The sequence below is a fragment of the Scylla paramamosain genome, chromosome 33 (assembly GCF_035594125.1).
Source record: "Scylla paramamosain isolate STU-SP2022 chromosome 33, ASM3559412v1, whole genome shotgun sequence".
Lineage (NCBI taxonomy): Eukaryota > Metazoa > Arthropoda > Malacostraca > Decapoda > Portunidae > Scylla > Scylla paramamosain.
The window spans coordinates 9492625-9519867 of NC_087183.1; the positions used below are offsets into that span (position 1 = coordinate 9492625).

The 27243-nt window shown below is 40.6% G+C and overlaps 1 protein-coding gene across 5 annotated transcripts in view; it reads right to left on the reverse strand.

Annotated features, from left to right (window-relative positions):
• The window catches only part of LOC135089642 (calcium/calmodulin-dependent protein kinase kinase 2-like), a 187221-nt gene that overhangs the window by 6543 nt on the left and 153435 nt on the right, over window positions 1-27243 (reverse strand). For 3 of the 5 annotated variants that reach the window (XM_063985517.1, XM_063985516.1, XM_063985518.1), the window contains 8 exons: window positions 7095-7148; window positions 6701-6752; window positions 3919-4020; window positions 3067-3231; window positions 2462-2572; window positions 1884-2083; window positions 1413-1628; window positions 595-857 (listed from right to left, as the gene is read on the reverse strand). In XM_063985517.1, the coding sequence (XP_063841587.1) occupies window positions 595-857; window positions 1413-1628; window positions 1884-2083; window positions 2462-2572; window positions 3067-3231; window positions 3919-4020; window positions 6701-6752; window positions 7095-7148 (1163 nt within the window). The remainder of the gene's footprint in view (window positions 1-594; window positions 858-1412; window positions 1629-1883; window positions 2084-2461; window positions 2573-3066; window positions 3232-3918; window positions 4021-6700; window positions 6753-7094; window positions 7149-27243) is intronic. The other 2 variants (XM_063985519.1, XM_063985520.1) reach the window with 2 other exon arrangements.

The following is a 27243-nucleotide window of genomic DNA, read 5'->3' on the forward strand; positions in this document are numbered from 1 at the left end:
CTGATGTCAAAGAATGGTCCCAAAGTTCCAGTCTGTCTAGTCTGACTGCTGCATGGTGTCATGATGATCATGAAGAGATTACAGATAGGCTCACCACAAGAGGTCACAGACAGGATTGTGTATTAGAAGGAATGTAGGTCATTGGTCTGCTGTTATGCTTTTTGTTACATTGCAAAAAAATATATAAAAAGCAAATAAAATTCATGTCCAGGATTAAGGGCAGAGTTGATGTTGCTTGGCACTCACAACTGAAAAATACAAAGGATACATGATGCCACACTAGGACAGATCACAAAGGACTTACATTACTGTAATGAACATGCATCTTTCAAATCTTTCAAATGGAAATCAATCAATAATATGATGTATCAGAAAAATATGCTTTAACATGCACAAGTTATTTAAGGCAGTTTCAGTCTTAAATTAACAATCACTGAGACATTGGTGTAGATTATATATCAGACACCACACAAAGACAAACTACAATAGCTTGGTCAATACTACACCACAAGGAGCAAGAGAGGCGTGCAGTGCAGGGCGTAGTGTGGAGGAGAGACGTAAGCTGCCTAGTACCACCACCACCATTACCCATACCTTTCCAAGTAGAACTCATACGAACCCGGCGCCGAGTGGGATCGTCCTGTGCGTGCAAACTGTTCTTTGTACAATATGTTCATCCTGAAGGGGTTCTGGAAGCTGTGTTTCTTGAGCATACACTTGATGAGGATGAGGGTCTCCAGCTTGGGGATTGAACGCACACAACTCTGGACTTCCTCATCAGTCACTTCAATTAATATGCAGTTTTCCTCTTCAGTTGGCAGTAGATATTGATTGCCCGCAGTGACCCACGGGTGTTCCTAGTGGAGAGGGTCACATTAAGGTTACCAGATAAATAATTATAGCTTAAAGAAAGATACTGTAATGAACAAATGAATGTGGCCTGAAATATTCATTGTTTTAATATTATGACATACAAAAAGATGCAAAATATCATAAAAATGGATTTTTTTTATAAAGTAACAGACACCATGAAATTGGTTAAGAGCTGCAGATTCATTACTTGGAATAACATACATGTGTTTTCTCTTTTTCATTTCCAGTTTTCATTCTTGATTATTACATTGATACCACATTCATATTCCAGTCATATAACAAAATGAATATCAGTGCTTCCGCACAGACTAAGCAGTTATAAACACTGAAATAGTGAAAAATGGTCTACATTTACAAAGGAAATGATACAATCAAAAGGTATACTTATATACAAATTAAAACAAAAAACAGTGTTGAATAGTATACCACACATCTGGAGTATGGCTAGTCCAGAATTATTCTAAAACATTAGCATTTTTCAGTCACACCTGAATAATGAACACAAAACTATCTGTATCAAAGACAGTGAGTCAGCACACCTTAATGTCTGGCAAAGTTATTCTATGAGCAGGATTCTTCTCCAGCATCAAAGAGATCAAGTCCTTCAGATCATCCGAGACAAAGGGAATAGGAGGGAATGAAAGCGGTGAGTTTCGGATCTTGTCGTAGAGAACAACAATGTTATCATCGTGGAAAGGAAGCTTGCCATACACAAAGGCGTAGAGGGTAATGCCCATTGCCCAAATATCTGCTGCCTGAAATAAAGAGATACTAACAGTTAGCACAACAGAATAAAGAGCAAATCCATACTGAGAAGTGTGGAGTGTTTAGAAGGAAAACAAAGCAACTGTCATCACACATAATGTAACATGGCCATTTGAAAGTATCTGTGAAGAAAATACAGCTTCTTATATATTTTAGAAATTTACTTTGCATAAATAAATTCAAACTTATGGAAGCATCAACAAGCCTTGAAAATGAAAATAAAAACTTCACTTCACACAACTCACTTTTCCAGAGTACTTGTGCCTTGAGGTGGATAGAGCTTCAGGTGCCATGAAGGCTGGGGTACCGGCAGTGTTGGTGAGAAAAGCGTCCTTTCCATCAAATTCATTGCACACACCAAAGTCTGCAATCTTGATGTGGCCATTGTCCCCCAAGAGAAGGTTTGATGGTTTTATGTCTCTGTGAATGATTTTCTGGTAGTGTACTGCAAAATGGAAAAGACATTTTTAATAACGTGCGTTACATGAGAGTACGTAGTTGATGGAATGCAGCAATCTGTCACACAGCATTAGCATTTTTGACTAAGTATTTATGATAAATCTCATAAAAGTTTTAACACCATTATAAAAATAAAGCATGTAAAATTCTGTTTGAATGATAACACTAAAAACTATTAAAACAAAAAATGCGCCAGGAAACATGATATTCAAACTAAAAACTATTCACTTCAATCAGCTTCTGGTGTATACGTCACTCATACATCTGTTTTTTTTTTTTCATAGGCTTTGATATATTAGAGGAAAGCATATACTCATATGTTGGCATTGATGCAGACTTGCCACACAGGTCACAAGATGCTTACAGTACTCTATGCCAAGGAGGACATCCCTGAAGTACGCCCACGCCTGGTCCTCACTCAGAGGCATGTCTGTTGGGATCTCCATCACCTCACCCTTCTCCAGAAGCTCAAATACTGAAAGATTTTGCATAATATACGTAATTTAGATGCTTAGTATTTTCAGAAATCACCTGGGAATTTACTGACATACGTTTTTCATGGATTAACTGACTTGTATCACAGAAGTCATAAAAACCAAACGCTAACTGAGAGAATGTCAGGGAGTTACCAGACTCCACAGTGAGTTTGTCTGCACATTAAGTGACACTTATGAGTGAAAAGGCTACAGTGAGATTATTCAGGGTTTAATTAATATATGTTCCTCTGCTGGTTACTCAGAAATTGATACTTTATAAATCAACAAGATATACAGAGAAAATATCTAAGACTTAACTGACCTTTGCCACTGAGAGTTAGGTACTCATAAATCAAATGACTCTGAATGAACTGCCTACACAGAGACTTGTTTAGAAATTAAGGGTGATATGTTCTTAAAAATTTACTAAGCTATATAAAAACTGATTACACATAAAAGTTATTTGTTGATTAATTTTCCTGAAAATACTAACCCATATAGAAGTTATCCTCTGCTGGATCATTGAGGACCTCCACCAGCTTGACAACATTGGGGTGGTTCAGCTTCTTCAGGATTGCTATCTCTCGATGTACTCTGTCCAGGGGATTCTCCATGGGGCGGCCACCTGATGCCCTAGGAGGAGGCAGGCGTCCCTTCACTGCAAGATGAATAGTGTGATATTGATGGAATTTTATGATGTGGTAAGTGTATAATAACTTCTCTTTAATACTTTCACCTTCTAGAATATTGAATTTGATGACTCTTGTAGTTAAATTCTGTAAGAGAATTCTACATATAAACATTCATGTCATATTGCAAGTATATAAAAAAACAAATGTGGCACTGAGAATATATTACATGAAGATCCACGTAACTTATGGAAATACTTTACTATTGACTTGATGACCATTAGTACTATGCAACTTGTGAATGTGTGTCTTCTAAATAGCCACTTAAAACAAGTGTCATATACATGTGTTTCTTAGTTCTGTTACTTGAGTATCTTATACATATGTATACTTCTTATTCTAACCAACTTTTGAAAAATGCAGTATTGATAACTGGCAACAACTAAACATTCCCTACCACGGCTAAATACAACATCAATGAATCTAACACCACAGTACTATCAAAATTATATCTATATTCATCTATCTATACTTGACTCCATTTAGACACATATTATATCACATACATACTGTATTCATACGTATATGTATTCTGCACACACACATCAGTAATACTTAATTCACGTTTGTATGGATGGATGTCAGGTGCAGGCTCTTTCAGCAGTGGTAGCCAAAGCTAATTGGTGAACGTGGTGGCATGGGCTGTGCATACTTACCTCGGTGAGTGGGAGGAGAATAACTGTCCATGCGGTGTTGGGGGCTGAGGGAACGGACGTGCTGAGAGGCCTCTGTCTCTGCTCCGATGGTCCAGGAGCGGCCTGACCACACACACGCCAACACACCACCACATCGACACCAACAGAAAATGACAAATCAAACGATAACAATGAGGAAGTGAGGTGCCCTTCATGCCGGCAGCCACAGACATGCTTAGTGTGGTGAGCTGTGACTTGCTTGTGCCATGAAAACAACCAAAGTGTGCTGTGTATGCCACTCAAACTAACAGATGGTGGGACACAAGCTTATGGTGTGAGTGCTGTTCCACTGGCATGCAAACCTGAATGGCATAAATCCCTTTTCTCCTCACACTTACATAACACTTTGCTGCCTCCCAACAAAACCACTAACATAAGTAACAAAGTAATAAAATATATATATTCAATAGAAATATCCAAATAAGAAGGCTCATGAACTTAAATGAATCATGAAATTTAAAAAAAATATTATTAAAAAGCTCCATAATATATATAAATGAAATACACATGTATGATATAGATATGCATCTCATCCACTTCAAATTTCATACTCATTGACCCTAAAAACATTCAGTAACAGTGCCATTAAGTTATTGACTGAAGTACTAATAGGATTAATGTGCAGCCCAAAAACAATGTTACTGCCACAACCCTGAATGGTATGAGTGTATCAGACAAGTACTGAAATTGATTTTGTGTGTAAACTTTCTTCAGTCTTAGTTGTGAAAAATAACTATGACTGGCTATGAAAATAAAGACACTATAAAATGTTCCTTATTTTGAGAGCTGACAGCAAAAAATATGAATGTATGCTGTATATATTCCATGTTTTGATATTAGATCTGATTTTACATTTGACACTTGTCTTGATGTGACTTCTGACTCCCTTAGACAAGGGACTGACAGAACTTTGTGAGTGCATGCGTTCTAATAACTGATCAAATTTATCAAGTTCTATGACTGTACAGAAAAGCTGCACTGCAATTACTGTAGTATGTAGACATGAGTATGTACTTTCTACTGATCAGAATCAAGGTTTCACATGTGTAGACTTTACAGTTTTATTTTGTCTTGCAGATGGAGAGGTGCCTAGAATGGCAGTAACCATGAGTGTTTCAAGATTTCAAGCTGTGTTACTAAAAAATTTACAAATATTCTCAGCCTGAAAATGCAGTGCACTACGATTATTACAATATTTCCTTCTAGTAGCATGCTCCTACAATGTACCTGCAAACCATAGTATTGATAAAAGATTTATGATATCTGGAAACTTAAGATTCATCCTCCCAAATTGCATGATCAGCAGGCAGTAATAATGAAAATAAAATTTTAATGAAAGGAAGCTTTAGGATAGAAACTATATGCAGAAAAGCACAAGAGAATATTTGTTAGTAAGATAAAGATTTCCATCATTATATATTCTGTCTTTGGTTCCCAACAGTAATATATATATATATATATATATATATATATATATATATATATATATATATATATATATATATATATATATATATATATATATATATATATATATATATATATATATATATATATATATATATATTAGATCACCTATTTCATGATATTTTCAAGAGGAAAGTTCAGTGTCTTAAAATGTGGCACAATGAACAAGCAGTCTGGGGTGGTGTGGGTGTCAGAACCACATGAAGTATAATCTCTGCAGCGGTGGTGGGCAGAGAAGTCCCTGGTAGGTGTGTGGAGTGTTGGGTTTGGGAACATGACACAAGCTACACAACCTCACCAGCATGGCTCTTCACACTGAGAGGGGAACATACTCATGCATTCATAACATCTTACTATTAAGCTTCTCTGCTCAGTATGGCTAGTAAGCCTTTCTTTCAGCTATATCAATGCACTAATAACCTCTAAAAGCACCACACATCTTGCTTGATCCACCAGTAGCTTTGTGATAATTGTTTACTAAAAGACAACACTGTTTCAAAATCTAATATATTTTCAATAAAGCATTGATATTCTACTATCTGTTAACATTTATCATCTATTTTAATTGCGAATTTTCTGAAAAGTTTGTTGCTATAAAACTGTAGCAGCCACTCACTTGTTATATGAATTCAGAAGTTTTGAGATGCAATAACAATACATATATATATGGTGTCTGTTTTCAGTTCTGTCATGTAAGTTTTTATGGGTTTTCCTAGAAATGTAAAAGAAACTTATACTTTTAATAGTATACTTATATTTTTCTGTTTTTGGTATTCATGGATGAAGTAGTCTGGAGAATTATTCATGACAAAATTTACACTTTAAAGAGACAGGAAGATAAGAACAATTTTATATCTCATGAAATGTCTTCTGAAAGTGTTAAAGATAATTAAGTGTTAACTGCATAAAAGATGAAGTAATGGTTTCATATCAAGAACAATACAAAAATGCTCTAATCCTCAGCCTATGGTCAAAACAATCCTAACAAGATACACTATGAAAACTTTGTGAGGAGAGAGAATGTAATCCAAGTGAGTGACTGCATCTAACATACAAATCACTTCCTATTGGACACTTACAACCTTCTATCCTAACACACACACACACACACACACACACACACACACACACACACACACACACACACACGCCAAGAGCCATGCCATGCCAGAGGTGGGGTGCTACAGGGGCACAGCAAGTGAGGGCGTAAGGCACACCAGGAGCCACAGCAGTTCAGCGGGAATGGAGGGAAGGGAGGGGAACATGAGTCACTTACCAAAGCAACCATGTTTCTTCATCAGCTTCTTCTTGGACAGGATTTTCATCGCCTGAGAATGGTGTAAATAGTAGTGGTGGTGGTAATGAAAATATGTATAGTAGTAATAGTAGTAGTAGTAGTAGTAGTAGTTTTTATAAACTAATGACCTAATACTACAAATATATAGACTACTTAAAAAAAATAAATGTATGTATAAAAAAATTAGAATATATTATGACATTTACACATGAAAATAACATCACTGGCAAAATGTAAACCAAAATATATAACATCACTAGATTTCTCTGTCATGTAATTCAAATGCATCATCTTTTTCATTACTTTAAAGAACTTGAATATGACTGAACTATGGGCCATTGCAGGAGACTCGGAAACCTTCACCAATACCTACATAGTGAGCATCCTCCTCCGTGTTGTAAGCCAGCTTGACAATGCCGTATGAACCCTGGGAAAGAAAGGCACACATTAATAAACTTTACTCAGACACATAAAAGGAAAAGAAAAAGTGCAAGAGATAGAGAGAAAAAAAAAGTGAAAATACCACTCATAAGAATATTTACCTAAAGACAAAATTCTGCTGCCAGAACACACAGATAACCTCAACACTCAAACTCATAAAAGGAAATCTCCAAAATGGCTCTAAGAAGGCTCTCTCATGCCCCACACAACACTATGGCTCATATTCTTAAACAATTCTGGCTGTACCTTGATTACTTTTAAAAAGGTTGAAGTGATCCAGGTTTTTAAAGATGTTTTTATAGTCCTAGTCACAGATTAAAAACATTTCTTCATTACCAACATCAGAAATACTCTTAAGAACCTGGTTAATCATCTCTGCGTCCTTTGAAAACAGTCGTGGTGTGTGAGAGCAGTGTCTCTGCATCCAGCCCTATAACACCAGGCAAGAGAGGCAGAGGTGGCAGGTGAGATAAGAAAGAGGCAACAAACAGAATCACAAGGTGTCATTATGCAGTGTAATATCTGACTCCTTTGTTACGAGTATTTTGGCTTTAAGGGGGATATTATGCACTGATTCTATCTCACGTCAGGGGGGTAAAACATTTTTGGCCTCCATGTTGTCTAATATTGAGGGTGAGGCAGGCAGGGGACTGAGGGAGAAGTGTCAAGAAATGAGGAAGGAAGGGGTGTTGTGAGGGAGGGGAGAGGAGACAACTTAAGGGAGAAGCATAGAAAGGTCAAGGATAAACAGGAGAGGTGATCGTGGGAGGGAAACAGAAGGAAAGGAAGGAAAGTAGGAGTTTCATGGAAGAGAAAAGGAAAGAAAGGTTAAAGGAGAGGGTATAGGGGCATGAAAGGTTCAAGGACAGGTGAAGGGAGGGGAGAAGCGATCATGGGAAGAGGGCAGGGAATGGAAGAAGTGAAACTAGACCAGGAAGTGAAGTATGGAAGGAAGTATGCAAAAAAAGATTGGGACACAAGGGAATAAGCAGGTGAAAATGAACATGAGAAAAGGAAGTAAAGGAAAGAAGAAAAGGAAAGGAGAGGAGAGGAAGAGGAAACTGGGAGTGAGAAAAGAATACAAGAAAAAAATTTAGGAGAGAGAGAGAGAGAGAGAGAGAGAGAGAGAGAGAGAGAGAGAGAGAGAGAGAGAGAGAGAGAGAGAGAGAGAGAGAGAGAGAGAGAGAGAGAGAGAGAGAGAGAGAATGGAAAAAAGGAAAGAAAAGACGAGGCAGGAAGGAGATCAGAGGAAAGAAAAGAAGGAAAGCGAGGAGGGGAGGAGGGGATCAGGGAAAGAGGCAAGTAGGAAGGGGGGGGGGAACAAAGCTATGATAACCAATCACTGGATGAGACACTGCATTAATTATGTTGGAACCTCTGCAGCTTGTATTCATGACTACAGAATTCTGCCTTAAAAAAACTGTAACCTTAGGAGACACAGTAACCCAGTATCTAACCAGGTTTAACATTTCCCTTGACTCTCTTTCACTTTCATAACCTTTAACCTTCTCCTGCAAACAGTGTTCATCATCCAGGCTTTCAGTATTTGCCAATCTACATCACGGTTGGGATGGTACGGGGAGGCAAGGGGGTGAGGGACTAGTGTCAGTAGCCGCCATTAATCTTGCGGGGAATATATCCGAGGGTGGGAGGGTTTTGCTGGGTTTCATCCATATATTCCTGCCAGACCTCAGCTAACGGCTGGCAGGTTGTGGGAGGGATGAGTAACGAGTGGCTGCCTTTTCCTGTCTGCACATCCAAACATTTTCATTTCCATACTCTTCTAGGCTGCACCAGGAAAATACTTCATCACTTGTATAATTCTCGTGGTGAGAAAATGATGTGCTTTACAGCAGTGACTGATGTATATCGAAAGAGAAGCAGAGAATGAACTTTGCTCTGTGCACTAATTGTTTCAATGAAATTTGCATTCTATTTACATAAAAAGGATCTTGCCAAGCCCTGAAAACAAAAACAAGTGGAAAAAGTAGCTGAATGTTGCTCCCTGAAAAGAAGCGTTACAAAAGGGGAATGGTAAATTTAGTTAACGTATAAAAACATTTTTGTGCAAAGTCTAGGGGACAGAATACACTGAAAGATAATATACCGCTTCACAAGAGTGCCGCAATGTCATTTTTATTACTTATCGTAAAACTAACCTATATTTTTTAAATTCTCTGTTTTTTCATGTATAGTGAAACTGAATTTAGCATTTTTTTTTTTTTTTTGCTTTATAATTTGATAATTCTTGGCCAATGAAATGACTATAGTAACTTGAAACTCTGAGCCGAACACCCTCATTACCTGACACGTGCAGTTGCTGTCCTCACATCAACGTTATAAAGAAAAAAAATATTAATAACAAGTCCTACACATTACACACACTCCTCTCTTAATCCTCTCCAGAGAACACTACTTTGGCGAGGTGTCGGGGAGGGTCAGGGAACAAGAAAGAGTTTCAAAAACAAGTTTTAACTGTGAGCTTTTGCTAATTAATGCGTGGTTTTACTTATGCATTGTGAGTGAGTCTGGCGTGGCGGTGACATTTGACTGAGTGCAAGGGAAAGCTTCAGAGAAAACGAGGTAGACTGCTGGACTTGTATTTATTAATTTATTCCTAAGCTGTTTTGCATTTTTATTCTTCAGCTGTTTTACATTTAGTTTTTTTTTCTTTTTACATATATTTTAAATGTTCTGAGCGAATATGGGGTCCTATACATAAAAAAAAAGACAAAAGAAAAATACAACTCTTTTCCAACGTAATTTATTGCGAAGAGTTCAAATTCTATATTTCGTATTAAGTTTTGTTCCTAGGACAGAAAAGAGCATGGTTAATTACGCGGCCACCCACGGGAAAGAGGTTTAATTATAAAGAAATATGTTTTATGTTAGGTTAGGGTTAGGCTGGGAGGAGGAGGCAGGCTGGAGGAATCAAGTTAAGGCCTGCTGAGAGCCTGGGGAGGAGGTGCAGAGTGCCATCTCTGAGCACGTCTCCCCAAACCCCGTGACGCACCATGCTAGCCTGTCCAGTATTCTGAAACACGTTTGCCAGCACAAAAGGCTCAAATTGAAGCTGTACGGCTTTTTAAGGGTGTTTTCATGACTTTAGTAACATATCAGCAGGATTTCTACATTATTAACGGGAGAAACACTCCTGAGAACCCGGCTACTCATCTCTGTGACTTTTGAAAATGGTCGTGGTGAGAGAGCAAAGCGTTTCTGAATAAGGGCTCCGACCAATATCTCAGCGATGCCCGGATGCCGCTGGTCTGGCTATGGCTATGGCTGCTTGCCGCTCACCGCCAGGAAATCCAGGCAAACAATATACGAGGGTGCACTGCAGGGTCCCATCCGCACTTCCACAGCCCTAACTTCGGACTCCGGGCGCCAGAGTATTCATTTAATATCAGGACTGGCGGCAGAAAAATAAAATGGAAAAAAAGACTGACATTATTAACTCGATGACACACCTTTACTTTCCTTTACTGTCTCTTATTTTCTCGTGCTTACACTCTTGCGTTTATTATCTGTTAATATTTAAACTTTTTTGTCTCGTTTGTTCGTGACTCAACTCCTCTGTGTCTTATATTATATTGTTTTAACTCTTCTGTATGTTATTTGCTCGTGTCGATCCTCTTATATCCCTCATTTGCTATTGTTTAAACACTCTTGTCTCTCATTTGCTGTTTAAACTCTTTTACGTCTCCGCTGATAAAATTCACGAGTGTTCTTCAAGGTTCTTCAAGGCGTGTTTGAATAACCTACATGTCTACACAGTAAACGGAAAGCTACACACACACACACACACACACACACACACACACACACACACACACACACACACACACACACACACACACACACACACACACACACGTTTCCTATATGTGTTTAAATTACAGAGTAAACAGAATATCTCTGTATTCACGAGACTTTTATGCCAAACGTATCTAAATTAACTGCCAAACCGGCGAAAGAAAAAGGCGTTAGAAAACCCGTTCCTTACACGACATGTTTCACTTTGGCAGCTGACAAGATAGTAAAGGAAAATGAGAGAGAGAGAGAGAGAGAGAGAGAGAGAGAGAGAGAGAGAGAGAGAGAGAGAGAGAGAGAGAGAGAGAGAGAGAGAGAGAGAGAGAGAGAAATTTAGATACTCACTCCCTATGCTACTGAGAGAGGCGTGGAATTTACGGTAAGTTGATTGGCGTGGGTGTGATGGATAAACTCTTGGGAAAAGTGTTTCCTACCACTTACTTTCCTCTCAAAGCAACCAAAAGAAAAATGTGCAAAAATAACTCTCTCTCTCTCTCTCTCTCTCTCTCTCTCTCTCTCTCTCTCTCTCTCTCTCTCTCTCTCTCTCTCTCTCTCTCGAAACATTGCGAGCAGAACGGCAGGAACGAGATGAAAGGGGGAAGTAAGCTTGAGTGATTCTTGTCAGACTCTCATCACTTGGTCTACAAATAAACTAAAGCTTGTTAGGTACGTGACTACCTATATTATGAAGGCCAATTTTTGGAGATGTAACCCTGTGGAATCGTATGTATCCGTGTTATTAATTTATTGTTATTTTATTTGTTTATTAATCTATCTATTTTTTTGTTATGAATTGTATCGTGCACAGGTGAGCGGCTTGCCAACAAATTACCTATCTATCTAATCATTCATCTTTATTGAATTATTAACTTATTCCTGTTTCCATCTATGTATCTAGCTGTCTATCTATCTAGTTATCTGTCTGCTTGTCTATCTATCTATCTATCTATCTATCTATTTATCTATCCATGTTTATTAAGTTCCCTGTTGTAATCATATTCAACAACAGATAAAAAAAAAAGACAGACAAAATATAACGAACTCTGAAATTTCTACTGGATAAGTGTTGGGAGGAATTAATGGAAAAAAATAAATAAATAAATGAGGGAGGAACAGGGAATTCTTGCAAGGAATGTGCGAGAGAAATTTAGTGGCATAAAAGTGAAGATTGGGAGAAGGTGGAGAGAGCGATATTGAAGGAGGATGGAGCATGGAAGTTGAGGGGAAGATGATGGTGGTGGGGTGGTGGTGTTGCTGGTGGTGGACAAAGAAAGTGGTGCTAAGACTCTTCCACTTATTTTCTTATTTATTTATTTATTTTCTTTATTCCCAAGGTCTATAAAACAATACATCAATAATCAATAGCGTTCCAATATTCACATAAATCCACGCAGCCAACGCGTTACACATGCATATATTCAAAAGAGTATCTGACGCAATAAAGAAAGAATAAAATGAGTGATAAAGGTGTTGGAAAATAAGTATTCTTTATCTAAAAACTAATTTCCTCTCACTTGGCTTTCTCTCCTTCATTTTATCTTTTTAAAATTAAGTGTATTTTTTTCTAGTTAAATCCTCCAATTACTATTATTCATGTCTCTGGTGTTTCGAAGTTAAAAGTGACTCGGATCTTTAACTTGGGAATACTCAATTAACATACACACAAGCTCTCACAAATCTTTAAAAAAATTCTTAAACTTCATAAGGCAACATTAACTTCCCTAAAACATCCTTCACTCTAACTTTCCTTTGGCTCTTTCAAACTAAAAAATGTCCTTCATATCAACTGTCCTCCTTTTCTGGGCTTCCTTCCCCTCTCCTCCGTTTCTCCTTTTTCTCCTTCGTACCTCCATCCTTGCCAATCCCTCCATTACTGTCGCTCCTTCTTCTTCCGTCTCTCCTCATTCCTCCTTCGTACCTCCATCATGGACTCTTCCTGAATTCCTAACTGTCCCTTCCTTCCTCCCTCCTTCTCCCGTCTCTCCTTTACGACTCACCTCCACCCTCGGCTTTTCTCCCCACTTCTGTCCTTTCTTCTTCCTTCGTCTTGGTGTCTCTCCTTTTTTTCTCCCTTACTTCCTTCCTTACTCTTCATCTGCCCCTTCCTTCATCTCTCCTTCCCATCTACATACCTCCTCGATTCTCCCTTCACTACAGTCCCTCCATTTTTCCTCCTCCATATCTCCAGCCTGGGCCCTTCCTCCCTTCCTCCCTAGTTTATTATTTCGCTCCCTTCTCCCTCCGTCCCTCCAATAAGCCGCTCATTCCGCATTCCATCCGCTAAACCCTTTTCGCTTAATGAAGGTGTTTTGGGGAGAATGAACCAACGTATATAGCAGTAATTCCCCAGGGTTACCTCGGCTGGTACAGGTGTAATGTTAATTTTGACCCCAGGTAAGAGATGCGGACAGGTACATGGGTAGATAACACACACACACACACACACACACACACACACACACGCAGGCTAGCGGTCTTACCTGCCTTGATTAATTAATAAATGGGATACACCTGAGCGTAGGAACGGGGATTAGAGAGTGACATTAGGGAAAGGCTTAAAGGTAAGTGGTTCTTGATTCCTGTGATGTAACACGCTTGATAATATACGCCCTTCTCTCTCTCTCTCTCTCTCTCTCTCTCTCTCTCTCTCTCTCTCTCTCTCTCTCTCTCTCTCTCTCTCTCTCTCTCTCTCATTAGGCTCAAGGACAGAACACTTTAAATGGATCATGAAGCCTCCACAGTCCAAATTTCCATACAAGTGTATCTCTCTCTCTCTCTCTCTCTCTCTCTCTCTCTCTCTCTCTCTCTCTCTCTCTCTCTCTCTCTCTCTCTCTCTCTCTCTCAGGCGGAGGAGGTAATAGGGGGGGAGAGAGAGAGAGAGAGAGAGAGAGAGAGAGAGAGAGAGAGAGAGAGAGAGAGAGAGAGAGAGAGAGAGAGAGAGAGAGAGTCGCGAAATAGATCTCTCACCTACGTACTCTCTCTCTCTCTCTCTCTCTCTCTCTCTCTCTCTCTCTCTCTCTCTCTCTCTCTCTCTCTCTCTCTCTCTCTTGGTCTCACTTGCGTACTTCCCCTCGCGCTCTCACTCTCACCAGCAGCCACACAATCTCTCCCTGACACTCTCCGGTACATGTCACTCTCCTACTCTCCCCCCTTCCCCCCAGTACTCCCTCAGGGTCCCACGCACGTGTCCCTTCTCTGAGGAGGAGGAGGAGGAGGAGGAGGAGGAGGAGGAGGAGGAGGAGGAGGAGGAGGAGGAGGAGGAGGAGGAGGAGATTTACGAGGTTCATTTCTCCCCAGGCAATTTTTTGTTTTCATTTTCTTCAACTGTATTGGTTTATTCAAGTCTTCCGTTAATCTACGTTTTCTTTGATTTCACCGCTGCGTCTCCCTTCCATGAAATAACTCGAGGCAGAGAGAGAGAGAGAGAGAGAGAGAGAGAGAGAGAGAGAGAGAGAGAGAGAGAGAGAGAGAGAGAGAGAGAGAGAGAGAGAGACAGTATATTATTATGGATTTTCTCAGACTTGTATACTTTGATCACCATATTTCCCTTCCTTGAACTATTGACAAGGCGGAAAGAGAGGCATAAAAATACCTCTTCCTTGAATTTCATTGCTTCCTACTTTCCCAGGGACTTCTACCAATGTTTATTTTTATTTTCTACATTTTCTCTCCTTAAACTAGCTCTGAAGGGGAGAGAGAGAGAGAGAGAGAGAGAGAGAGAGAGAGAGAGAGAGAGAGAGAGAGAGAGAGAGAGAGAGAGAGAGAGAGAGAGAGAGGAAAATACCACTTTCTCCTTTCAGTTTACCTTGCTTTTCACTTCCTCTTATCTAATGTCTATGTTCGTTTAAATTTTTTCCTTAGTCTTACTCTTAAATTACGATGCTTTTCTCCATTTTCTTTTTTTTTCCTTTTTATGTTCAACTCTTTTCTATTTTCTCATCTCTTCTGTCTACCTTCGTATTAATTTCTCCCTTACACTATATTTTTTTTCAATTATGTTGCTTTTTTTTTCCACTTTTCATGTCTTTTATCTACCTACATTCACTTCAATTTGTCCCACGTGCTACAAACCTCGAAGTTATACGCGAAAGAAAACGATACACGTGTTCCTACGCTGGAGTTTTGGTATCTCCATGCACTGAGGTTTATTTACGTAATATTCAGGCTCACCTATTTCCCGCCGGAACGAAAAGAGAAGGTGTGTTCGACGCAGCGTGATTTACTCTGTATACATGATGAAACTGAAATTAATTTAATAATGTTGTTGACGTGAACTGGCTGGGTGGCTGGGTGGGTGGGTTGACTAGCTGGGTGGGTGGGTGGGAGGGGTGACTAACTGGCTGTCTGGCTAGGTGACTCATTTACTGACTGACTAGTTGACTGATTGGCTAGCTGTTTAGTTAGTTGGTTGACTGACTGACTGATTGACTGACTGACTGACTGATTGACTGACTGGTTGGATGACTGACGACTGGCTGGCTGATTCATTAGTTAGCTGGATGACTGACTGACTGACAGGCTGGCTGGCGAGTTGGGTGACTGACTCGTTGGATGACTGGGTGGCTGGTGACTAACTTGCTGACTCCCAAAACATGACCCGCGTGTCTTGCACCATATGACAAGGCATCGGTAGGAGGTTATTGAGTGTTCGGTGCCTCTGACTCTCGTACATCCCGGTAAAGGGGGACATGAAAAACAGTGCGGATGGCACCGTTTGTGAGGGAGTGAGTGAGCGAGGTCCGTGGAGGCTGGGAGAGGGAAGGGAGGGGTGGCAGAAGGGAGGGAGGTGGTTGGAGTATCAGAGGGGGAGGAGAGGGAGGGGCAAGAGGCACATCCCAGCTACCAACAGACGCAGGAATCAATAGTTGCCTTAAACAAGCAGTTCCCGTTCACAATGCCAGGCTGTCCCGCGCCCCAGGGATACTGCCGCCCTGGGTATTAACCTCAGGTGAGTAGCTTTTTCACTGGGCTCCAGGTGAGCAGGTGAGCCTCCCGCAGCGCCGTCCTCGCCTGACCTGCCTATGCCCCTCTGTTACGGAAACAATACCTCTCTCTCTCTCTCTCTCTCTCTCTCTCTCTCTCTCTCTCTCTCTCTCTCTCTCTCTCTCTCTCTCTCTCTCTTTGGGGACTGTTGGTACCGGGATGAATTTTCAGAATTAATAAATGTGAAATACGCGGAAAACCGCCGGCGTGCAAGTATTTCTGCTCGCGGGATGACATCTTTAATGGAGCAGCCTGGTCTGGGGATTCCAACTTTCCTAAACCACTTGAAATTCTCTTTTTCCAAAGCATTTGTTTAAGTTCCTCCAAGTCTCGGCGGAAATTAAGCACAGGCTGAGATGACCTTTACAATTCACAACTTCGGGGCTTCATTCACGGCTCCTCTCTCTCATGTGCCGGAATTGTAAGCTGTTCAGGACGTGGGAGTAGAAAAAGAAGAGTCATTTTGATTGCGCCAGCAGCCAGCGCGTCATTACTGCGACTCGGCTCATTAATACTACGGGGGGAAAAAAAGGGCGCATTAGTGAGGGCCCGGAGGGAGGGTGCAGAATTATACATTGCCGACAAGGGAGAGGAATGTACGAGTGAGTAACACATTCACAACACATCCCCAGCGGGACTTCAATTCATAAGAGGGTTGCCTGGTGTATCACTGTTCCCGCCGCCACCACTACCACCACCACGCCGCGGGCCGCCAACAGTACTCGCTACGGACTAATTAAGTCTTTGCATATAAAGGTTTTCGCTCCAATTACTCAGACAGCGACCCGCGGCAGGTAGTTATTTTAGGAATTAATGCTCTAACTGCTACTGTGTCTCCTTAAGCTGGATAAAAATAGTTTGTGGGAAGCTTAGTGTGACTGCGAAAGACGACACTGACAGCAAATGGAGTGATCAAGTAATGAAACTCTTTTGGCGTTATTTCAGGAGTTAACCCCGTGACTGCTACATCGCCTCATTAAGCTGGATAAGAATACGAGTTTGTAGTTTTTGGAAGCTTAGCGTGACAGCGGAAGACGACACTGATAGCAAATAGAGTGATCAGATAATTTAAACTCTCCGGCAATTGTGTTTGTACGTAAATAAACAAGAGTAGTCTGATATTTTAAGTGACCTTAGTTTAATTTTTGTTCATCATTCATTTCTTACTTCGATAATAATTGTCAAGTCATTGGGAAGTGGAAGGTTTTAACAGTCAAGGCATCGAACTCCATGTCACGCACGGGAGCAACCACTGAACGTCCAGTAAGCAGGAACAATCAAGACCTGCTGCTGCCATTCACTCTGCGCGGTCACTCTCACCCTTCCTGATGAACAGCAACTCGGCACCAGCAAGGACACAATTTTTCTTCGTAAACTTCGTCTTCTTTCTCTTTTCCATTTTCTAAACCTATGTACTTAGTCTTCTTTCTCTTTTCCACCTTCTAAACCTACGTACTTTGCTTCTTTCTTTCTCCTGTCTCCTCCACTTACATACTTTGTCTTCTCTCTTCCGTCTTCTCCACATACGTACTAAGTCAAACGGCTTCTTCCAGCTTCCCTTATTTCCTGATGTTCTCATGTTCTTTTCTTTTCCTCCTCTTTCTCACCCTGCTCCTCCTCCTCATTCTCCTCCTCGTCTTCCTTATCTATCCTATCCTTTATTTCCTCTTTCCCCAACTCCTCAACCTTCTTCCCTATTTCCCTCTCCTTCTTCTCCTTTACCATCTCCTCCATTTCCTCCTCGTAAGGCATGAAAGCACCCCCAACCCCCCTCCTCCTGTCCCCTGGTCCCTCGCTCACCCCTCCACAAACATCATCACTTCATTATTATCGATTACCCATAAGAGCATCAGCACTCCTGCATCGGCTGCCACTCCTCGGGCTGTGAAAACCAACTGCTGAATATTTCTCTGAGTCTTGCGACGCCTCCCCTGTCATGGCCGCGATCTGGGGACGCCTCGCTGTGTGATGTAGATACGAGTACGTGGCTCAGAGATTGCAGAGGAGAGAAGGAAAGGGAGTGCAATGTCAAGGAAAGGAGTGAAGGTCACCATGCGTGTTTTTACTACAGGATGGTACTTTTTTTCCATATAATTCGTTACTTGATATTAGTAATAAGTCCCCTTTCCAAAAAATAAATAGTAAAATAAGTAAAATAAAATAAAAACATGAATAAAAGCGTCTTACTACTGCAAGAAGAATGAAGAAGACAAGAATGAAGAAAGAGAAGCACTAGATATAAATATACAAAAGAAGAATGACGGAAGGTGGAAGGTGCAAGAGAGAAAGAGGATATTCTTTTGTTTGAAAAAAAAAGAGAGAAAAAAAGGAAGAGAGAAAGAGTATATAAATACACGAAAGAGGATTGACAAAAGAGAGAAAACAGAAGGGAGTGAAAAGCTATAAACAAAAGAAGGAAGGAAACAAAACTAGAAAGAAGAGAGGGAAGAAAGGTAAAAGTAGACGAAAGAGTGACGAAAGGGGAAGGAGAAAGAGAGTGGGAAGAATAAAAAAAACAAAAGTAAGGAAGAAAGTGATAGGAGGCAATCACAGACACAAAGTAACATGAGATAGGATGCTAATGAACTGAAATGAATAGCATGAATAGAATAATCTGGACTTAGTGATATAAAAAAATAAATAAGTAAAAGATCAGAAATGTTAAACAAATAAACAAACAGAAAAAAATAGACAAATACAAAACGTTAAGCATGAATAAAATACTTTGATGAGTGAAAGAAAAAAAAATCGTTGTAAATAAATGAGAAAAAACAAAGTGAGTGTGAAGGAGAGAATAAAAAAAAAAAAAAAAAATAACACACGAGGGTTGAGAGGAATAAAATGAATAGATACGAGTATTAAAACACACACACACACACACACACACACACACACACACACACACACACACACACACACACACACAGAAAGCTTGTCAGGGAACGAGGGAGAGTGAAACGAAATAAAATCAAACGGTAAAACAAACTACAGTACCAAAAGTGTTGAGCGAGAGAGAGAGAGAGAGAGAGAGAGAGAGAGAGAGAGAGAGAGAGAGAGAGAGAGAGAGAGAGAGAGAGAGAGAGAGAGAGAGAGAGAGAGAGAGAGAGAAGAGAGGGTAAAAGAAATAAAATAATGAAATAACAGAGGGAAGAGGAGGCAGTGACGGATGAGAAGAACGAAACGAAATAAATCAAAGTCCAGAACAAATAGAAAAAAATAAGGGAGAGAGAGAGAGAGAGAGAGAGAGAGAGAGAGAGAGAGAGAGAGAGAGAGAGAGAGAGAGAGAGAGAGAGAGAGAGAGAGAGAAATGATGTGGAAAATGAATTGTATTGTTGATGATGTTACGAGGCCAATGTTCTCACAGCAGGGAATAAAGTTTTCTCTCTCTCTCTCTCTCTCTCTCTCTCTCTCTCTCTCTCTCTCTCTCTCTCTCTCTCTCTCTCTCTCTCTCTCTCTCTCTCTCTCTCCACCCTTTTCTCCTCCGCTAATTTATACCACCGGCCTTCCCTCTTCCTTCCTTCCTTCTGCTACATTCTCCTCGTCGTCCTCCTCCTCCTCTTCTTTCTCCTCTCAAATTAACCCGATCTCATTCTCCTCCTCCTCCTCCTTCTCTTCTCCCTTATATCCTACCTGACCACGCTCTTCCCATCTCAACAGCCTTCCCTTCACCGATGTCCTTCTCTCATTTCCCATCGGCCTCATTCCCTTCCCCTCTCGCTCCTCTCTCTTCCTGCCGCCCCTTCCGCCCTGCTTCCGCGTCCCTATGGCATTCTGTCCCCTTGGCCGCTGCAGTGCTTGTCAGGAAATCTGGTGTGCGCTGGAAAACTACAGAAATCCAGGTGTCACAGTTAACGGCTGACCTGTGATGTTACCGTCAGGATACAGTGAGGTGAGGTTTGTCTGTCTCTTGAAGCGCTGTGTTCTCTTAAAAGGGGGTTGTTTTTAAAGGGTATGGCTAATTACTTGGATTTTCAGTACCGGTTTCCTGTTTTGAAATGCTTTTTGTTATTAGAGCTGTTTTGAAAGGGTTAATGGTTCTCTGTACGGGGTTCTGTTTTGAAAAGCTTTGTTCTTCCATAAGAGGTGTTTTTAAAGGGTATAGCTATGATTAGTTTGGTTCTCAATGCTTCGTTCTTGTTTCGAAATGTTTTGTTCTCTGATGAAGGTTGTTTTTAAAGGGTTAACAGTGATGTACTCATGTTCGCAATACTGGGTTCGTCTTGAAATGCTTTGTTCTTCTGTAAGAGAGAGAGAGAGAGAGAGAGAGAGAGAGAGAGAGAGAGAGAGAGAGAGAGAGAGAGAGAGAGAGAGAGAGAGAGAGAGAGAGAGAGAGAGAGAGAGAGAGAGAGAGAGAGAGCAAGTGGCAGCGGCAGTAACAAAAAAGAGGAAAGGGATTAAACGAAAAGGGAAAGAAGAAATTAATTGAGAAAGGAAAGAGCTGGAATAATGAAGAAGGTTAACAAAAAAGAAGATCAAGAGAGAAGAAAAAAAAACTATGGAATCAGGAGGAGAGGCAAACAGAGTAAAGGACGTGAATGAGGGGGAGAGAGACTAGAAGAGGAAGAAAATGTCGAAAAAAGGAGGAGGATAAGAGAAGATATTGGCAAGAGGAATAAAGTAGTAGAGAAGAGGAGAAAGAGGAAAATTACGGACTGAGGAGAGCAAAATAGAGGAGAAAAGAGAAGAGAGAAAGAAGAGAGAAGGAAATGCTGAATAAATATACGATAATGACAGAAGTGGAGAAAGGAATAAATATAAATGAAGATAAAGAATAAGAAAGAAAACATGAATGCAGGACAGAAGAAAATGGAGGAGAAAAGAGAAGAGAGAAAAGAGAGAGAAGATAAAAGTGAATAAATATAAGATAATGAGAGTAGTGGAGAGAGCAATAAAGATAAATAGAGATAAAGACTAAGAACGAAAACATGAAGACAGGGGGGAGTAAATGGAGGATGAAAGGGAAGAGGAACAGAGGCGGTAGTGGAGGAGGAGGAGAAGGAGGAGGAGGAGATACGTTCTATCCTTCATGTTTACTGTGAGTCATCAGCATTGGGTCAACATTCCTTCTCCCCACGCCTACACACACACACACACACACACACACACACACACACACACACACACACACACACTGCTTTTACGCTTCTCTCTTTTAACCAATTACTGTCAAAAGTGCAAATACTCTCTCTCTCTCTCTCTCTCTCTCTCTCTCTCTCTCTCTCTCTCTCTCTCTCTCTCTCTCTCTCTCTCTCTCTCCTTTTAACACCTCCGTAACACCTATCATCAGTTTAGTTAGTGCTGAGACAGTAGCAAGCTTTTAAAAGAGACGAATTCATGGATGAGTAAGGCCAAAAATCCCGACAGAGAGATGAGAGGGAAAAAAGTAAGAGAAATAAAACCATGAAATAAAGAAAAGAAGTGGAGGCAGTGAAATAAATAGGTGTGATTCATTTCCTTATGTTCTTATGCATTTATTTACCTTAATTTGTCCGTGAACTACTACTACTACTACTACTACTACTACTACTACTACTACTACTATACGTTGAGACTTAATAAATGATAAGTGTATTTCAATGAACTGTGCCCCCGTGTGCATAAATGAAGTACTGGTGATTGATAATTAAGATTGGTGGAGACTGGTGGCTGTTTACCCTTCTATAATGTCTACTTGCATTGCTTCCAGTTGGACAAAATTAGGTTGTTGTTGTTGATTTGCCTTACTCTTTTCTAATTCTGTATTTTGTGTTTTGTATCTGTATAACGTATTGTACTGTTAAATTTGTCAATAAACGACTACTACTACTACTATACTACTACTACTACAACAACTACTACTTCTACTACTCCTCCTACTATTTCTATTGTCCGTATGATCTCGTAGTTAAAGCCTCTTAGAACGCCAGGCCTACTGAAACATCCGAATCACCACAGTTTATCTCCCTGACTCACGCAAATTTCCCCAGACGCCCATTCATCGACCGGCGCTTAGGGGAAGATAGCAATTATTGGGATTTCTCACTTCCCGCCTCCTGCACTTGCTGGAACTCGAACCCAGGCACGGAGCTTTGTTGGGATAGTGAATGAGCCGCTGAACTACATGATTTTGCGAGGTTTAAAGGATTAGGAGGGAAGTGGTGTCTAAGGTAATCTGGTTCTCGTTGTGTATTTATGAAGGAATGGGTCTTAGAAGTGTGGGGTTGTGTGTTGTGATGTGGATGGTGGTGGTAATGGTGATGACCCCTTCAAAAAATAATAATAATAATGATTAGGGGGAGGAGGAGGAGGAGGAGGAGGAGGAGGAGGAGGAGGAGGAGGAGGAGGAGGAGGAGGAGGAGGAGGAGGAGGAGGAGGAGGAGGAGGAAGAGGAGGAGGAGAAGAAGAAGAAGAAGAAGAAGAAGAAGAAGAACAACAACAACAACAACAACAACAACAACAACAACAGCAACAACAACAACAACAACAACAACAACAACAACAACAACAACAAGACGAAGACAAAGACGAATAATAGTAATAAGAAAAAAGCAAACAAAAGAAGATGATAATAATGATGACGAAGACGAAGAATATAATGATAAAAAAATGAAGAGAAAATGTGACAAAACTGCTGCCGAACACGTGACTGGGGACAAACAGAAGTGACACTCCCACCTGATAAGGAATAAGAGGGTGATGTGAGTTAAGACACTGACCACCAACACTACACGCGATAGGAGTAGACAAATATGGACTTGAGTGTTTAAACCCGTCATTAATGGAACTCACGATAAGATAAACAGTACAAAATAACAACAGATCACTAAGACCTGTATTCAGAAGCGTTTTGCTCTCTCATCACGACTATTTTCAAAGGTCACAGATGATTAACCCGGTTCTTAAGAGTGCTTTTTCCAGTTAATAACGTAGAAATCTTGTTAATCTGTCACTAGAACCAAAAAAAAAAAAACACTTACAAAGACTCTGCTCTATCACCATGAGTGTTTTCCAAGGCAACAGAGATGATAAGCCCCAATCTCCAATGTTTCTTCCAGTAAATAATGTAGAAATCTTGTTAATCTGTCACTAGAACTGTATACATTGTTTAAAACCAGTGTAACTTCAACTAGAGCCTTTTGAATGTAGTGGAGGTGCGGCACAGACGTGTTTCAGAATATGGTCCCACGTATCAATCATTACGAAAGTACGATATTACGAAACGGGATAGGGGAGGACGAAATAAAGGGTAGATAATGAAGTTTCACACACGCAAATAAATTACACTGAAACTTTGTGATCTGACATAAACGAGATTGGAGGAAAAAAAAATATAGAGGAAATATAACAAAAGTTTTAGACACACAAATACAATATTAGTCTTTATTTATGTTTCCTTTCATTCCTTCTCCTCTCCTCTCTTCCCTTTCTTTCCCTTCCTTTTCCTTTCTGTCCCTTTAAGATCTGATGTAAACTACTGTCAAGCTTTTTTTTTGTTGTTTGTTTCCTTGTGTGTTTTGGTCCTCTATATGTTTGTCCCTCCTGTCTATGAAACACGCATGAGAGAATCGTTTACTGGTGCCTGGTAATGCAACCACAACCACAACCACCACCACTGCCACAGATATTGCCACCACCACAAACCACAATGCATTATTTTTACCACAGCACTACCACTACAACACTCCAACATCCTATCACAGCTACCACAACACCGCCACACCACACTACACATCTACTTAAACATATACACTACCTATCACACCGCAACTTGTACGCACCACACTTTCACCACCACCATCCCCTCTTACGTCACCACCACCACCATCACCACCAACGATAAGATGAAGAGGCTACAGTCAAAAGAACATCATCTTTTCACCCCTGATGTCTATTGCTGGAAGTCGCCATTCACGGCACGTCTCCTCTATACATCCCCTCAATAACAGCAGTGCGCAGAAGGAAAGTAGACCAAGAATGGGAGCGAAAAATAGCGAAGGGTAAGAACGATAAAGAAAAGACTTACTATTACTACTACTATTACTACTACTACTACTTCTACCTCAATAAAAAGTGAAAAAAAGTAAATCAAACAAAAGGAAGCAAGGGAAAAAAAAAGAGGAGTGAAATGAAACAAAGGCACACAAGTACACACACACAAAAAAAAAATACTACTTCAACAATAAAAAGAAGAAGAAGGAAAAAAGAAAACTTAAGTGAACAAAAGAATCAAGAAAAATGGAAGAGAAAGATGAAAGAGAACAGGAACACACGGACACTAATAACACCTAAATAAGCAACGAGGAAGTGAAGTGAACTGAGAACACGCGAAGGTAAAGAAAACGAGGAAAAAGATGAAAGAACACCAAGAACATGACCACCACCACCACCACCACCACCACCACCACCACCACTACCACCACCACTACTACCACCATTACCACCACTACCACTATCACCACTACAAATACCAAAAATCCCTGTATTATCCCTGCCCCTCCATCAGCCCCTCCCAAGGGTTTTGCTTCTTTGGCCACAGATCACGCAGCGTCCTCACACTACACTCTCTCTCTCTCTCTCTCTCTCTCTCTCTCTCTCTCTCTCTCTCTCTCTCTCTCTCTCTCTCTCTCTCTGTCACTACATTAACTCATTTACATGCTTCAATTCTCACAAAGGTGGATTTTAAAACGAAAAGCGAAGGTGGAAGAGAGAGAGAGAGAGAGAGAGAGAGAGAGAGAGAGAGAGAGAGAGAGAGAGAGAGAGAGAGAGAGAGAGAGAGAAAGAGAGAGGATCTGACGGTACTGAGTAGGCGGGAGATCAAGTAGCTCAGTGTGTGGAGGAGGAGGAGGAGGAGGAGGAGGAGGAGGAGGAGGAGGAGGAGGAGGAGGAGGAGGAGGAGGAGGAGGAGGAGGAGATGCTGGAAATGGAAGAAAAGAACGCGGGTTGAAGAGAGAGAGAGAGAGAGAGAGAGAGAGAGAGAGAGAGAGAGAGAGAGAGAGAGAGAGAGAGAGAGAGAGAGAGAGAGAGAGAGAGAGAGAGAGAGAGAGAGAGAGAGAGAGAGAGAGAGAGAGAGAGAGAGAGAGAGAGAGAGAGAGAGAGAGAGAGAGAGAGAGAGAGAGAGAGAGAGAGAGAGAATAACATTAATTAGAGCCCAAGCACTAATGGTAAAGTCTCGCTGAATTAAACGCTGCCATCCTTACAGTTCTTCCCTTCACTGCCTCCCACGCTCACCGTCTCTCGTATTTCTGTGTCGTTCATCACAATTACTGCTTGCGCAACATAACATTCCTTCCCTTACGTAATTATTCGTTGCTTTTTTCCAGCTATCTCTATCTAAATTTGGTAGTGTAGTTTATCAGTCTTGTTATTTTTCTTTTTTTTTTTGTCAATGGATCTGTTGTTTGTTCTTTCTTTCAGTTCTTTTGTGTTTCTTAGGCAGAGGTTGCTTTTAAAGTTATGTTAAGATCTTTTTTTTTTTGCACTAACCTACTGAATTCGTGATCAATACCATAAAACAATACTTAAAAGAAGATAAGAAAATAAGATCACCTTTAATTATGCTCGGAAACTTTTTTTTTTCACTGACCAATTTAATTTGTGATCAGTCTCATATCATAAAACCTTACTTACTTAAAACAGAAAAATACATAAATAAAATAAGAAAATAAGGGAATCTGCAAGAAGCCATGAGGTGTACACGTGGCGGTCCTTGTATGAAACGTACCCTTCTATTCCCATCATCCTCATCCATACACTAAGGAATACAAAGGAAGAACGAACATCAATCTAAATATACTCTAAAGTAAAGGATGTTGGATAGTAAGGGGGAAAGCTCTTGCCCACACGCCAGGTCACGGTGGACTCCTCGTCTCTCCTCGTCAAAGGGAAGGGAAACACTCATAAGATTATTAATAGAACACGCTGTACATTTCTTATAGGGATGATTCTCGAGTGTTATTTGACGTCACAGTTGCATTTCGGTTAAAGTCGGATATGATTCTCTCTCTCTCTCTCTCTCTCTCTCTCTCTCTCTCTCTCTCTCTCTCTCTCTCTCTCTCTCTCTCTCTCTCTCTCTCTCTCTCGTGTCATTCCTCCTTTCAAAATATTATCTTTCTCTTTTTTTCTCGTTTATTTACTTATCTATTTGGTCTCGTCTTATCAGGAGGGACAAAAATGAAGGGAAAAAAAGAAATGTGCTCAATATACCAAATAAAAAAAAAAAGATGAACATGGAAGATTTTTTTAAAAGTCGACCAATTTAGATCCATCTGACTTGAATCTTGATAAACCTTACACGCTGTACCTGAACTAAAGTCGTGAAGGTAACAAAGACTACCACCACCACCACCACCACCACCACCACCACCACCACCAGGAAGAAAGTAGCTCGTGAATAGATAACGTATTGCCTCTGAATTTCACTCGGTGCTCGGGTCTTTAATGTTTGAAGCGTGCTGGGTAAAAATAGCATCGCAGGTAAACATGGACAGGTGACGCGTTGACTGTGATAAGGGCGAGTGTTGTGATGCTTTGGTGTTGAATATTGTTGAGTTAGACAACGATAATAATACAGAGTGGAATTAGTTTACGTAAATTGGGATGTGTAGATGTGCAATACTAACAGTGGAAGGGAATAGTATGATAGTGGGTGAAATTTTTAATGGTTATAGAAGGTGTTTTTGTGTATGTGTTCTCTCTCTCTCTCTCTCTCTCTCTCTCTCTCTCTCTCTCTCTCTCTCTCTCTCTCTCTCTCTCTCTCTCTCTCTTTCTCTCTCTCTCAACACACTTCCATTACCTTTATCTCCTTTGCAATAACGACAAGTCAAAAACTACACAGCCTCTTCTCAACACACACACACACACACACACACACACACACACACACACACACACACACACACCACACACACACACACACACACACACACCACACGGACACTGAGGAGGTTTTTTTTTCACTCTTCGCTTTTTCTCCAGCCGGCGCAAAGGACGAGAGGATTGTGGCGGGCGCAGCTTTGCCCCTTGTTAATGAGGCAAAGAGGAGGTGGCTTCTGGTCTAAGGCAATGACCCACGTGAACTGGATGGATGGCTCTCTGTACCTCTGTCTGTTCGTCTATCTCTCTGTCTGGGTGGATGGCTGGGTGGATGGGTGGACCTTGTTTTTCTTTGGTTCTTAGATTATTTTCATTATTTTTTTCTTCTTGTGTTTTCTTGAATTGAGTCCTCGTTGGCTGGCTCTCTGTCTGTCTATCTATCTGTCCTTGTGGGTGTCTGTCTGTCTGTTTGTCTGTGCCTCCGTGTTTTTTCT